This window comes from Siphateles boraxobius, unplaced genomic scaffold (genome assembly GCF_051911475.1).
Source record: "Siphateles boraxobius isolate OS27281-9 unplaced genomic scaffold, OSU_SipBor_1 149, whole genome shotgun sequence".
In the NCBI taxonomy this organism is placed as follows: domain Eukaryota; kingdom Metazoa; phylum Chordata; class Actinopteri; order Cypriniformes; family Leuciscidae; genus Siphateles; species Siphateles boraxobius.
In genome coordinates, this window is record NW_027508754.1 from 128,045 (window position 1) to 145,000 (window position 16,956).

A 16,956-nucleotide genomic window follows, 5' to 3' on the forward strand; every position below is an offset into this window, starting at 1 on the left:
CACATGGAGGAGATCAATCATCGTGTTTTGCAGATCACTTAAATAGTCCTGCAGTGAGACACATTTAGGTTCTGTGCCAGGTTCACACTTCAATGTTATGCGGATGTACTTAAAAGTGTGTGTTCAGTGAATGCTGGCTATGTGCAGTACATGACATCTCCTGCAGGTGGAGACATAAGTCATAATAATGAAAATGCAAGAGGGAACTATGAGCTGGAATATAAGAGCAAATGCACAGGAATCATGTTATGTATTTAGTAAGTTGGTCATATATATATATATAAAAAAACAAGAACAGAACAGATCTAATCTGATGCAAAATAAAATAAATATATCAATCAGTCAATCAATCGATACCCATGAGACTGCATAATTTTGGTTGGAAAAACATCTACTCCAAAGAGTGAACAATATAAGAGTTGAAATATAAGAAAAACTGCACAGAAATCATGTTATTTATTTAGTAATTATTACAAACATTCAGTTGATCATATATTTTAAGAATTTGATTACAAAAAACATCTAATCTGATTCTGATGCAAAATAACTTAAGAAAATAAGATGAAAAAAATAAAGTTTAATTTAAAAAAAAATAATAATAAAATAATATTAAAATAAAATAATAAGCCTGACTGAAACGTTGTTGGAACTCCAAAGAGGAATCATGTTACATATTTAGTAATTATTACAAACATCCAGTTGAACATATAACAGAAAATATCTAATCTGATTCTGATGCAAAATAACCTAATAAGATAAAAAATAAAAAAAATAAATTAAATTAAATAAATACAAGACTATGGCTGACTAAAATTTGTTGGCAAAAATCAACTCTTTTTTTAAGAACTTAATTTAAAAAAAAAAACATGAACAGATTCCGATTCTGATGCAAATCAGCAATAATTAAAGGGATAGTTTACCCAAAAATTAAAATTAGCCATGATTTACTCACCCTGAAGCCGTCCTATGTGTACAGTAAATAACATTCTTCTTTCAGACGAATACAATCAGAGTTATATTAAAAAATGTCCTGGCTCTTCCAAGCTTTATAATGGCAGTGAATGGAAGTTTCTGTTTTGAAGTTTATAAAAGTGCATCTATTCATGATTAAAAGTGCATCTGTCCATCATGTGATGCGTTTGTGTAAGAAAAATATCCATATTTAAAACTTTATAAAGTAAAATAACTTTAAAGTTTTAAATATGGATATTTTTCTAACACAAACGCATCGCTCCACTACAGAAGGCCTTTATTAACCCCCGGAGCCGTGTGGAGCACTTTAATCATGGATAGATGCACTTTTATGATGGATAGATGCACTTTTATGATGAATAGATGCACTATTATCATGAATAATTGCACTTTTGTGATGATAGATGCACTTTTATGATGGACAGATGCACTTTTATGATGGATAGATGCACTATTATCATGAATAGATGCACTTTTATGATGGATAGATGCACTTTTATGATGGACAGATGCACTATTATGATGGACAGATGCACTTTTATCATGAATAGATGCATTATTATAATGGATAGATGCAATATTATGATGGACAGATGCACTATTATAATGGACAGATGCACTTTTACCATGAATAGATGCACTATTATGATGGATAGATGCAATATTATGATGGACAGATGCACTTTTATGATGGACAGATGCACTTTTTATGATGGACAGATGCACTTTTATGATAGATAGATGCACTATTATCATGAATAGGTGCACTATTATCATGAACAGATGCACTATTATCATGAATAGATACACTATTATAATGGACAGATGCACTTTTATCATGAATAGATACACTATTATAATGGACAGATGCACTTTTATCATGGACAGATGCACTTTTATGATGGATAGATGCACTTTTATGATGAGATGCACTTTTATGATGGATAGATGAACTTTTATAATGGACAGATGCACTATTATCATGAATAGATTCCCTTTTATTATGGATAGATGCACTTTTATCATGAATAGATACACTATTATAATGTACAGATGCACTTTTATCATGGACAGATGCACTTTTATGATGGACAGATGCACTATTATCATGAATAGATGGACTTTTATGATGGACAGATGCACTTTTATGATGACAGATGCACTTTTATCATGAATGGATGCACTATTATAATGGACAGATGCACTTTTATCATGAATAGATACACTATTATAATGTACAGATGCACTTTTATCATGAATAGATACACTATTATAATGTACAGATGCACTTTTATCATGGACAAATACACTTTTATGATGGACAGATGCACTATTATCATGAATAGATGCACTTTTATGATGGATAGATGCACTTTTATGATGGATAGATGCACTTTTATGATTAGATGCACTATTATCATGAATAGATGCACTTTTATAATGGACAGATGCACTATTATCATGAATAGATGCACTTTTATCATGAATGGATGCACGATTTTAATGGACAGATGCACTATTATCATGAATAGATGCACTTTTATAATGGACAGATGCACTTTTATGATGGATAGATGCACTTTTATGATGGATAGATGCACTTTTATCATGAATAGATGCACTTTTATGGACATCAAAACATAAACGGTCATTCACTGATATTAAAAAACTATTTTTTTAATATAACTCTGATTGTATTCGTCTGAAAGAAGAAAGTCATATACACCTACGATGACTTGAGGGTGAGTAAATCATGGGGTAAATATGAAGTATCCCTTTAAGTCACAGTACTAGTGTTGCTAGACTTAGCAAATAGTATGAGGTGTTGTGTGTGATGGTGTGTGTACCTCGCCGTGCCCGAGCCGGTTCTCCAGCTGTCTGCACTCCTGCTGCAGCGCCGAGATCTGCTTGTCTCTACACAGAAGTGTGTCTGCGTGCTGCGCCAGGTCTCGGGCTCGCTGACGGGCAAACGCACGCCTGTACTGATCCACAGCGCCAGACCTCACCGGCAGAGGAGAGTTCACCTGGAGACAGAATAACATCAGCTACAGCATGAGTGTGTGTGTGTGTGTGTGTGTGTGTGTGTGTGTGTGTGTGTGTGTGTGTGTGTGTGTGTGTGTGTGTGTGTGTGTGAGTGTGTGCGAGTGTGTGTGAGTGTGTGCGAGTGTGTGTGTGCGTGTTTGTGTGTGCGTGAGAGAGAGAGAGAGAGAGAGAGAGTGAGAGAGTGTGTGTGTGTGTGTGTGTTTGTGAGAGAGTGAGTGTGTTTGTTCAAGTGTGTGTGTGTGTGTGTGTGTGCTGACACAAACGGATAACAGGTGTTGTGCTGTGACCGTCAGTCATTATTATCCATGATTCTCAGAGGGCTGACAGGTGGCCGTAGAGGTGGACTAGAGTTACAGTGGTACACACACACACACACACACACACACACACACACACACACACACACACACACACACACACACACACACACACACACACACCAGTGTCTTTATGTTTAAACTCTCACGTCATCATCCACTTCTCTACCACAGTATTGTGTGTGTAGATTCGTCTTGTGTTGTGTAACCGTGGTGTAGATTTGTTGTGTGTTGTGTAACCAGTGTTGCGTGTGTAGATTCGTCTTGTGTTGTGTAACCAGTGTTGTGTGTGTAGATTCGTCTTGTGTTGTGTAACCAGTGTTGCGTGTGTAGATTCGTCTTGTGTTGTGTAACCAGTGTTGAGTGTGTAGATTCGTCTTGTGTTGTGTAACCAGTGTTGTGTGTGTAGATTCGTTGTGTGTTGTGTAACCAGTGTTGCGTGTGTAGATTCGTCGTGTGTTGTGTAACCAGTGTTGCGTGTGTAGATTCGTCTTGTGTTGTGTAACCAGTATTGTGTGTAGATTCGTTGTGTGTTGTGTAACCAGTGTTGCGTGTGTAGATTCGTCGTGTGTTGTGTAACCAGTGTTGCGTGTGTAGATTCGTCTTGTGTTGTGTAACCAGTATTGTGTGTGTAGATTCGTCGTGTGTTGTGTAGCCAGTGTTGCATGTGTAGATTCGTCGTGTGTTGTGTAACCAGTGTTGCGTGTGTAGATTCGTCTTGTGTTGTGTAACCAGTGTTGTGTGTGTAGATTCGTCTTGTGTTGTGTAACCAGTGTTGCGTGTGTAGATTCGTCGTGTGTTGTGTAACCAGTGTTGCGTGTGTAGATTCGTCTTGTGTTGTGTAACCAGTATTGTGTGTGTAGATTCGTCTTGTGTTGTGTAACCAGTGTTGTGTGTGTAGATTCGTCGTGTCTTGTGTAACCAGTGTTGCGTGTGTAGATTCGTCGTGTGTTGTGTAACCAGTGTTGTGTGTGTAGATTCGTCGTGTGTTGTGTAACCAGTGTTGCGTGTGTAGATTCGTCGTGTGTTGTGTAACCAGTGTTGCATGTGTAGATTCGTCTTGTGTTGTGTAACCAGTGTTGCGTGTGTAGATTCGTCGTGTGTTGTGTAACCAGTGTTGCGTGTGTAGATTCGTCGTGTGTTGTGTAACCAGTGTTGCATGTGTAGATTCGTCTTGTGTTGTGTAACCAGTGTTGCGTGTGTAGATTCGTCGTGTGTTGTGTAACCAGTGTTGTTGCTCTACATCAAAAGCTCAATGTCATTGTAAAACAGAAGGTTGTTCAACAATAGATCTGTAATGTATTTAAATAGTCACGGTCATTCAGAACAAAGTCGACACACAACCATCAATAAATCTGTGGCTTGCCTTTATATCTGAGACATAAGAGAGCGATGGAAGAGTGTGTTTGACTAGTAAACACTGGATGGGTTGGGAAGGTGTGTATTGTACAGTTTTAAAGAAGGATTTCAATATCCAGAAAAAGGAGATGATAATTAGTTCAAAAATCCAGCAATAAAATAAATGAATAGTTCCATTAAAACGTAATATTTTGTCATCATTTACTGATCATCTATCCCTTTAAAAGTATAAAGTGCATGTTATGCCTTCATAATCAGACCTTAAATAAACCCCTTTACTTGTACACTGATGACTGAAATACATTTAAGGCGAAATACCAGTGTAAAAAACACACTAAACAACTGGGAATGTATGGTGATATCTATTAATCACAATGCATTTAAGACAATTGTTTTCTGAAATATGAAAATAATGCATTGTCTAATTAAATATCCACTAATGTGCATTTATTTCCAGGACAGAAATCTGGAAACAAATTTGTTTCATTTTGTAGACATTAGATTTGAAGATTTTTACAGAGTGGATTTTGGTTTTCTCTTTTTATAACTCCATAGATCAGAAAATACTGTCAACATACAGAATAAATACACATTTCCAATATGTTTTTAGAAATAGAATGTTATATGAATGAGGCGAATGATATTTTGATTTGAATATTTGTATTGATATTGAAATCTACAGACGCAAACCGATAAAGTGAAATAAAATGAACACTTAAAAGTGTATTTTAAATGTGTTTGTTTCACTAGTCTGAAAGTTTGTAATGGGATCTAAAAATTGAACAGTGCGTGAAAAACAGCAACATGGTTTTGCCTGAAATGTGTTGCCTTAAATCCCTGATATACTTCATATGAAAACGATGGACGAACTTGTGTAACATTATTTTGAGCAAAATAAGTTTCAATCAAAGCAAACTTTCTGGAAAAGTCAATATTTCAAGGCTGTTTAACATCCAAATGATTTCTAAATGGTTTTATTAAAGGGATAGTTCACCCAAAAATGTAAATTCTGTCAGTATTTACTCTCCCTCATGTTGTTCAACCCCGTAAGACCTTCGTTCATCTTCCGAACACGAATTAAGATATTTTTGATTAAATCTGAGAGCTGGATCACTCCTCCATAGGCTTCTAAGGGATTGAAACTTGTTCCCCGAAAACTTATTAAAGACATCGTTAAAATAGTCCAAGTGACTACAGTGGCTCAACCTTAAGATTATCGAGCGACGAGAATATTTTTTGTGCGCAAAAACAAAAATAACGACTTTATTTCAACTCTTCATTTCCTTCTCTGTGGGCCTCGAGTGAGTTCACTAGTGTAACAGCGCAGCGCTTCTGTGTTGTACGTCACATGCATCACATGACCAGCGTCGGCCAATAGTGAGCCTACGTGTGACGTAGCTCTACGCAATCACACTACGTTAACTGACTCGAGGCCCACAGAGAAGGACATGATTAGTTGAAATAAAGTCGTTATTTTTGTTTGTTTTTGCGCACAAAAAGTATTCTCGTCGCTTGATAATCTTAAGATTGAGCCACTGTAGTCACTTGGACTATTTTAACAATGACTTTAATAACTTTTCAGGGAACAAGTTTCAATCCCTTAGAAGCCTATGGAGGAGTGATCCAGCTCTCAGATTTAATCACAAATATCTTCATTCGTGTTCTGAAGATGAACGAAGGTCTTACGGGGTTGAACAACATGAGGGAGAGTAATTACTGACAGAATTTACATTTTTGGGTGAACTATCCCTTTAAAGCCCTATTCGCACGGGATTAGTACTATCTGGGGACCTCGTGTGATTTAAAAATTACCCCGCCACATCTGAATTTCATGTGGCACATTCGCACGGGATAACCGAAGCCTGTGATTTTACTCAAATTTACCGGCTTATCTCCCGGATATGACGTCAATATGATATTGCTTGGAAATGTATTTTCGTTATAGGTGTAGCTGTATGACATATTATGACATAAACAGAATAAAGTTCCTTACCGCATGCTGCTATACATATCATTCATCTCCATCTAATCATTCTTTTTGTTTTTGCTCTTCTGATGATTTTCAGCTTTCACTTTCTGCAAATTGTGTAGTTGTGTATAGCGATATGACCCAGCACCCAAAATACTATCAAAACACTCCAAACCAGCCTCCATTCTTCGCGAAAGATAGATAAAAAGGCGCACATGAAACAAAAACCTTGAAAAAATGATATACGATCCGGCCAAATCACAGAGATGTCGATTCGCACGGGGCTAATATTATCACAGGACCTCGGTGTTCGGCGAAATATAGTAGGTAATTTGCGGGGGAATTTTTACTTTACAAATTACAGACATGGCCGATTCGCACGGGATTAAGATCTCAGACAAACTCCGCAATTATTACAAATGACTAGAGGTCACCAGGTAATAATTATCCCGTGCGAATAGGGCTTAAGTTGAAATAGTTGCCAAATCCCCTTTAAAGTGCTATAATAATGCAGTCCACACCGTCAGGAGATGAACAGATGAATACACACCACTTTCAGGTTGGCCTCCTGCAGTTTGCGCGCTCTCTCCTCCAGACGCTTGGCGATGACGGCGAGTTCGGTGTTCTTCTTCCTCAACCTCTTCACCTTCTCCTCCGTCTCTGGAGAACTGCTCTTCCTCTGACGAGACACAAGAGCGAGCATTCGAGAGACTCAAAACCAGGTTTAAGAAGGTGGTGAAATATATAAAGCAACATGTTTGGTGTAAAAAAATAAATAAATAAATAAAAACATTAATTGTTGCACAACAGGACTATTCCTGTGAAATGCAAACAAACTAAAATATTATTAAATATGATGAAAATGAAAATCTTAAGGGGCTAATGCTATTTTCCTTGATCTTTATAAAAATATTTGTAATTTATAAATGCTGGACATTTTCACAAAATAAACCCCAATATGAAGAATATTAAGTGCTGCAATGCTATTTACCAAATAAATTAATACTTGCACATGCAATATCTATGACTGTATAAAAGCCCATTTAAGGATAAAAGGATAAAAATAAACCTTGATTATCTTTATACTATTAAAATGTTATGGTAATATTATAGTAATAATAATATTATAATATTGTTTTTTGCTATTATTTTGAATTAGATTTTAATTTAAAAAAATAGTTTTCACTTTATTTTTTAAAATTGTATTAATTTTATTGCGTTTACTATTTTTAAATAAGATCTATACCGTTTTTATTAATTTTTATTTATTAGTTTTATTACATTTAGTTTTAGTTATTTTAGTACTTCAAGTGAAACTAAAAATTAGAAATGTTCTATCGTTCATCCATCTATCATTATCTATCTGTTGTTAATCCATCCATCCATCCATCCATTGTTTATCCATCCATCCATCCATCTATCATTTATATCTATTGTTAATCCACCGATCATCTATCATTTATCTATCTATTGTTCATCCATCCATCCATCTATAATTTATCTATCTATTGTTAATCCATCCATCCATCATCAATTATCATTTATCTATCTATTGTTCATCCATCCATCCATCTATAATTTATCTATCTATTGTTAATCCACCCATCATCTATCATTTATCTATCTATTGTTCATCCATCCATCCATCTATAATTTATCTATCTATTGTTAATCCATCCATCATCTATCATTTATCTATCTATTGTTCATCCATCCATCCATCTATAATTTATCTATCTATTGTTAATCCATCCATCATCTATCATTTATCTATCTATTGTTCATCCATCCATCCATCTATAATTTATCTATCTATTGTTAATCCATCCATCATCTATCATTTATCTATCTATTGTTAATCCATCCATCCATCCATCCATCTATCATTTATCTATCTACTGTTCATCAATCCATCCATCATCCATCTATCATTTATATCTATTGTTAATCCATCCATCCATCATCAATCTATAATTTATCTATCTATTGTTCATCCATCCATCCATCTATAATTTATCTATCTATTGTTCATCCATCCATCCATCCATCTATCATTTATATCTATTGTTAATCCATCCATCCATCATCAATCTATCATTTATCTATCTATTGTTCATCCATCCATCCATCTATAATTTATCTATCAATTGTTAATCCATCCATCCATCATCCATCTATAATTTATCTATCTATTGTTCATCCATCCATCCATCCATCTATCATTTATATCTATTGTTAATCCATCCATCCATCATCAATCTATCATTTATCTATCTATTGTTCATCCATCCATCCATCTATAATTTATCTATCAATTGTTAATCCATCCATCCATCATCCATCTATAATTTATCTATCTATTGTTAATCCATCCATCCATCTATCATTTATCTATCTATTGTTAATCCATCCATCATCTATCATTTATCTATCAATTGTTAATCCATCCATCCATCATCCATCTATCATTTATCTATTGTTCATCCATCCATCCATCCATCATTTATCTATCTATTGTTCATCCATCCATCCATCCATCATCCATCTATCATTTATCTATTGTTCATCCATCTATCATTTATCTATCTATTGTTCATCCATCCATCCATCTATAATTTATCTATCTATTGTTCATCCACCCATCATCTATCATTTATCTATTGTTCATCCATCCATCCATCTATCATTTATCTATTGTTCATCCATCCATCCATCTATCATTTATCTATCTATTGTTTATCCATCCATCCATCTATCATTTATCTATCTATTGTTCATCCATCCATCCATCCATCATCCATCTATCATTTATCTATTGTTCATCCATCCATCCATCTATGATTTATCTATCTATTGTTCATCCATCCATCCATCCATCTATCATTTATCTATCTATTGTTAATCCATCCATCCATCATCCATCTACCATTTATCTATTGTTCATCCATCCATCCATCTATTATTTATCTATTGTTCATCCATCCATAATTTATCCATCTATTGTTCATTCATCCACCCATCCATCCATTCATCTATCATTTATCTATCTATTGTTCATCCATCCATCTATCAATCCATCCATCGTTCATCTATCTATCTATAATTTATCTATCTATTGTTCATCCATCCATCTATCATTTATCATTCTATTGTTAATCCATCCATCTATATATCCATCCATCTATCATTTATTTATCTAATGTTAATCCATCTATCTATATATACACACACACACACACATACTTTCATACAAAATACTGAACAAAAAAATCCCTTAAATTAAATCTGCAACTCAATGCACACGTGTCCCCTCCGCAGCCTCAGCTGAGCTGTACGGTGCCGGTTCTCCTCACCAGGATCCGGTTCTCCTCTCTGAGAGCGGCGCAGGATTTCTCCATCTTCTCCAGCGCTCGCAGAAGCTCTGAGTTCTGTCGCACCAGGAACCCGTAATCCCTGCCATTCTGAGGAGAGGAACACACACACACACACACACACACACACACACTCAGATCAAGACACACTCACACTAGTCTGCTTAACTAATCTGTCTCATCTGAGATACAGGAGAATACACTGAAAAGAGGAGCTGATATTTACAGCCACAAACAGCAGAAAACTGTGAAATAAAGTAATAAACCACTCAAGGCATTCAGTGATTATCATAGTTAAAGGTCCCATGTTGTACAACTTTCTGAAGTTTTATTTTAGGTTTTGATGTCCTGATATTTGCAGTATAAGTACCAAAAACCATGTCAATATATTTTTACAGCTGCTTTCCCAGGAGCTCTGCCAAGAACAGCTCGGTTTTGGCCTGTCTACTTAATATTCATGAGCCTCTCTTCTGATTGGCCTGTTGTTTTCTGAGTGACCCACCATTGGTGACTGAGTAGTTCTGACATCAAAAATATACTGAAGTCACAACAGCTCGTGAAAAGGCACAGCTACTTTATCCAGGCTGTGTGCATTTGTCTGTGGATCGACTGCTTTGAAACTTATATGGTAGTTTTATAGACCCTAGACCTCTGTTATCATGAAACAAGCCAGGAAATTTCAGTTTTGACAATATGGGACGTTTAAGGAGTAGGGATGTGCCCAAAGCCTAAATAATCCCAATTCGGAAAGGCATGGAATGCGAATAACACATTCTACTAAGAATGTACCAATTCTATTAATTCTAAGAATTATAGAATTCTAAGAATGTAATTCTACAACTGTAAATTCTTCCCTAAAGGGACATGGTTACAAATAACATCCATCAATACATACACCTATACACACACAAGCAAATCCAATCAGTTTCAATATCAATACATAACTACTTAAAACATCTACAGCCCGATGCGTCATTCTACAAATCATTTAAAATTACTTTAAATGTGTCCAATGAAACCAGCTCCCTCAGTTTCAAAGTACTTTGCAAATTATTCCAGGCAAAGGGAGCAGCAAATTTAAAAGGCTTTTTCCCGAATTCAGTGCGTACCACTGGAACAGACAGAGAGAATAATTCCTGGGACCGTAGGCTATAGCTACACGCATACTTTTTACAGATGCATGTACAAAGATATGAAGGAAGCAGACCCAGGAAAGATTTATAAATAAAAACATGCCAGTGTTTTTTGTCTTCGGATGGACAACGCAGACCACCTAACCCGAGCAAACAACACACAATGATGAGTGAGGGTTTTAAGATTTGTTATAAACCTCAGTGCACCGTGATAAACTGTGTCTAAAGCATGTAAACACTGTGAAGGTGCAATACCCCGTATATTGAAGTAATTGCAAGAGAACGCAAAAGCATTTTTCCCTCCCATTTCATATTTTTCTGTCCATTTAGATTTTAGAGGCTCTGTAGAATGCGTAATTTTCTTTCCAAACATAGCATTCGTCATCGGGAACATTTTAGGTACTAAACCAAGAGGAAGAAAACTTCTATTCTGGTAAATCAGCATATATCAGCAAGCCAGCTGCTCTCTAGTTAATGAGCTCAGTTTCTCAACTGGAAAAAAACAAACACTAAAAAACAATGAATAGATCAAGAACTCAATGTTAAATAAGAAATTTAAACAAGATCATTTCTGACATTTCCCTATTAGTCTTGATTTCTCATTTGCTCTTTATTTTCGCCATCTTTGACGATCCGCTGGCCAATTCTAACGGGTAACAGCTTTGATTTGTGTGTGTTTTGTTCATGTCATGCCAGCTGGATCTGGCCTGTGACTTCAGTGTTCAGTACTGCCTCAATGTGAGATGTAAATACAGAGGAATAGACTTCATCTACAGTACGTACAGCTTTTTTTTATTGGCATGTATTGTGTTACACGTGCATGTACTGTAATGCTTTGTTTTTGTTTTTTTAAATAGAAATTAATACTTGTATTCTGCAAGGACACAGTAAACTAACATTAATAATGTTACAAAAGATTAACAAATATTTCAAATAAATGCAGAGACCCTGAGTTTTAGCCACTAGTGCATGAACTAAATGTTTCACAGCTCTATTTTTTTTTAATCCATATTAAAAAGCACAAGACTGCAGGACAGAATGAATTCAGCAGCGCTCATAAACACCGCACATCGTCTGAGAGAGAAACGGTCTTTGACAGGACCTCAGTGACAGCACCTGTCTCTGCTAATGACTGTCCCAAACCCAGACTACAGCCAAACACTGTGTGCCAACCCTGAGACTGAGATCATCCGCTGCCAGACGGACAGACCAGATCGTCAATCACAGCAAATAAGATGTTACGGCTGCACGATTCGGGGAACAAATCGGAATGCTATTTTTCCTTTTTAAAATTGCGATTTAAATTGTGAATTTTATACCAAATAAACCAAAAAAAATTATAAAGAAGGTTTGTTGTGCATGCAAAATTTGGCCCAAAGTTCTTTGCTTGTATATCAATATGACTAATAATATTTTTTATTAACATGATTATCAATACAAAATAAAAATATGAAACTTAAGAATTATTTCTACTGTAATAACAATATTTCATTATTAAATATATAGTATATTTATGCAATTTTACAGTATTTAAGAATAAATATAATATATTTCAAATATTAATTTAATTTTATTATTTTATGGGAAAACATGCAGGTCGCCTAAATCATTAAAAAGGGACACTTCAGTACATTGGAGGGACAAAAAAAGATTATCATATGTTTACTTTACATTTACATTTTACATTTATTCATTTAGCAGAAGCTTTTATCCAAAGCGACTTACAAATGAGAACAATAGAAGCAGTTAAACTAACAGTCAGACAACAATATGCAAGTGCTATGACTCTTCTCACTTTAATCTAACGCAGTATATGTAATTTATTTTATTTTTTATTTTTTTAAATAAAAAAAATTGAATAGAAGAGAAAGCGTTAGTATTACTGGATCAAGTGCTGCCGAAAAAGATGCGTCTTCAGCTGTTTATTGAAAGTGGCTACGGACAGAAGTATTATTTTTCATATTTTTACCCAAGATAGGGCGGTGTAAGCATTATTGAGCGCTATAAACGCATGTAATGTAAGTTTCATTGATACTGGAAGCCGGAAAATAAGCCTCACAGAAGTAATGAAACTTATGACGTTCCAGATAATCACTCCTTTATTCCGAATAATCATGCGGTCATATAAGATTTACATGTACACATTGGCGGTTTCATTTCGGACACAAGCTGTAAGCAGTCGACCAATCAAAGCAGACTGAGCCATCTGACCAATCACAGCAGACTGAGCCATCTGACTAATCACAGCAGACTGAGCCATCTGACCAATCACAGCAGACTGAGCCATCGGACAAATCAGAGCAGACTGAGCCATCTGACCAATCACAGCAGACTGAGCCATCAGACAAATCAGAGCAGACTGATTCATCGGACAAATCAGAGCAGACTGAGCCATCTGACCAATCAGAGCAGAACAGGCTCTCAGGAAGGAGGAGTTTAGAGAGACTGAATCACCAAACGAACCGTTTCAGACTCTGAGAAAATAAGATGCACACTGTATATTACGAAAAAATTAAAGTGTTTTTTTGTTTACCTTTGATGCATGTAAACCTGTTGTATGAGACCTCAAAACACCTTTAAAATAGCATAATAGGCGCACTTTAAATTTGGTTTAAGTAATGTTGACGGGCACTGTCAATGGTGCCTGCAGTGCTAAGCTGAAAAGCGCTGTGATTGGCCAGTGCAGTTATGCATGACTCTTATCTCTCCCGCCGGGGCTGTTGGGATATGATGGATGCCTGTTCATTACCGAGCCGTCCAACCATCCTTTTGTCCCGATTATGGATGGGTTGCATCGCTCTACATTAATAGTTGCGACTCAGATGCGAAGGGTCTTCGAGCAAAGCTCATCTCCATAAAAACAGAAACCTCCATCAACACCATAATGGAGTCGACAGGGGTTCCCCAGCACACAGATGGGAAAACACACTCGCAAACACACATCCTGAGGCAACACAACACACACATGGCCAGACATTTCACACGAAAATCAGATTCATGTTTGAGATGATTCAATTATAAAGCCTGGTTTAGTGTCAGGAAATGTCTAGTATTGTATGACAATTCATTTTACAATACTGAATTACAGTAATCTAATGATAATCACTATTGAGAATTACACACAAAAAATATAGAAATACGCTTAATAGTCAATGTAAAATGCAACCAAAAAAATTGTTTCTTTATGAAAAATATAATTTTATAGGCTATATTTTAACTATCAGACTGTACTGTATAAGTTCTTAATGTAAATTTAATGCTAATTTAATTCCCCTAAAAAACAATGATTTATGTGTATCATTCAGTTTTTTGATTTTTTATGAGACATAAATGACAAGGAAAACACTCATTAGTTGCATGTCATTAATTTTACACAGATCACACACACACACACACACACACACACACACACACACACACACACACACACACACACACACACACACACACACACACACACACACACACACACACACACACACACACACACACAAACAGGAGTGTTTTCTCACTGTCATGAATATTTTCAGAAAACATCTCTTAATTTTTTACAATCCACAGCGTTTCAAAGCAGCTTTAGAGAAAACCATGATGTTAATGTTCATAATATCTTAATATTTTTATGCCTTATAGTTGCATTTTGCACATTAGAGCTGGGCTTCTCTGTCAGTTAAATTACTGTAACATAAATTATGTCCCCTGTGAGTAATAAGTGTATTGGTCTTAGCTTTCAATAATCAAGAATAAACACATTTTAATGGTTTAATCTAAGTTGTTTACATTATTATTATTATTGTATTTAATATTATAATTATAATATAATACAATTTAAAAAGTATTCATTGACTGTTTTTTTATTTTTTTACATAATTTATAAATAAAAAAACTGCTTTTGTAAATCAATGACAAACAGTGAAAATGAAGATGTCATTGACATCATGAAAAGTGACATATTAAGTCATAATTAATAGATTAAAGTCAAAATTATGACATCCACAATGACATGTACTTGTTTTTCACAGTGCAAGAAAAAAAATAGCTAAATAATTGCATTTTCTAAAGTAGATACATAGATAGAGAATAATAGACAAATAGATAAAGAGAACGATAGATAGAGAACTATAGACAGAGAATAATAGAACGATAAAACGATGGATGGATGGATTGAGAGTGAGACAAACAGAAAATATTTTGACCTAAAAAGTGAAAATTACATAATAAATGTAAATTTTGATTTTGTCACAATTTCAACATTTTAATCTCAAAGTATTTGAATGTCTTTAAATGTCATGATTTCGAATTTTCATTTTAGTATGTCATAATATTGACTTTTTTACATCATAATCACGATCTACCCATGCATGTTTGAGTATGAGCGAGAACTTCTGCATTTGTTATTGCGATGAGAAACACCAGGTGTGGGGATATTCTGGCTGAGAAAAGACAGTTCCCATCATCCCTCGCTCTCTCTTCCTCTCTAATCAACAAAGATGCAAACAGAGATAATTGAAGACTGCGCGCTGCTTTTAAACACACGCTGACCCGGCGACGAGTCTGGAGGCGGTTTCCATGGCGACGCCGGTTTTCAGCCAGCGCTCCGTCGGCTAAAGGCCACGAGTTTGTGACTCGAGGGAAATAACGTTAACAAACACATAATGATGGAAGCGCAGGTGGTGACCCCGGTGTGAGAAGAGAGACTGTTCTCAGATCAGTGACGGCACGCTAATGTTTCAATGCGTCGGCCCCTCGGTTACCAGCAAACACTAACAAACGGGGCCTTTTCAGCCAAGAACTCCACATGAAGTCAATTAATCAGACACAATTCAGCTCAGAGAATAAAAGCCCCTCGAACACAACAGAAATGTGATCTCACGATCCTGACTAACTGACCCTGAAGAGAAAACGATGGAGAAATGTTTTTCTCCATCGTTCAATGAAATCATTGTTCACTAAATTGTTAATTCAAAACAATGTTTGTTCACTAAAACAATGAAATCATTGTTCACTAAATTCATGCATGAAATAAATTAAGCTGCTTCAAAAGAAGACTAGTACATAAATGCTACGAAAATATGCAGTGAACAAAGGTTTGTCATTATCCTATAGTTTAAGTTTCACTAATATGACAAAACTTTAGATTGGGTAAATAAAATGAAATGAGCTAAAACTGTCGTTAGCGTTTACTCTTTTATTAAACATACAGAAGAAATTAAAATTGAATGCCACGCAAAGAGCAAAACTTTCCTTAATTTCTGCATTCACTATAGAAAAGAGCTGCAAGCACATTCTGCTAAATTTATCCTTCTGAAATCTATTAAAGAATTAGTCTCACAGGTTTGGAAAGTCATGAGCTTTAATAAATGATGGCATCATTTTCATCTGCAGGTGAACTGCATGTGTATCTATATCTGGTTAAACTCCAGCACAGAGAAGCAACAGCGCTGTGAGGAGAATAACAAGCTCAGAATATGTCAGGACAGACGTTTAGATGTGACACTCAGAATGTGACATGTCGGAAACACTCGAGTAAATCCTTTAAACACAATCACTTTCACAGAGAGGGTGAGACAAACAGAGACAGAGAGAGACAGACAGATGGATAGAACAATAGAAGGATAGAACGATAGTTGGATAGAACGATAGATGGATAGAACGATAGAATGATAGAACGATAGATGGATAGAACGATAGATGGATAGAACGATAGTTGGATAGAACGATAGATGGATAGAACGATAGTTGATAGAATGATAGAATGATAGATGGATAGATGGATAGAACGATAGTTGATA

General features: G+C 35.6%; 1 protein-coding gene across 7 annotated transcripts in view; it reads right to left on the bottom strand.

Moving 5' to 3' along the window:
- The window catches only part of LOC143738540 (RIMS-binding protein 2-like), a 138,974-nt gene that overhangs the window by 64,894 nt on the left and 57,124 nt on the right, over positions 1-16,956 (bottom strand). For all 7 annotated transcript variants that reach the window (XM_077230537.1, XM_077230536.1, XM_077230540.1 and 4 more), the window contains exons 3-5: positions 10,014-10,121; positions 7,211-7,339; positions 2,820-2,996 (exon numbers count right to left, since the gene is read on the bottom strand). In XM_077230537.1, the coding sequence (XP_077086652.1) occupies positions 2,820-2,996; positions 7,211-7,339; positions 10,014-10,121 (414 nt within the window). The remainder of the gene's footprint in view (positions 1-2,819; positions 2,997-7,210; positions 7,340-10,013; positions 10,122-16,956) is intronic.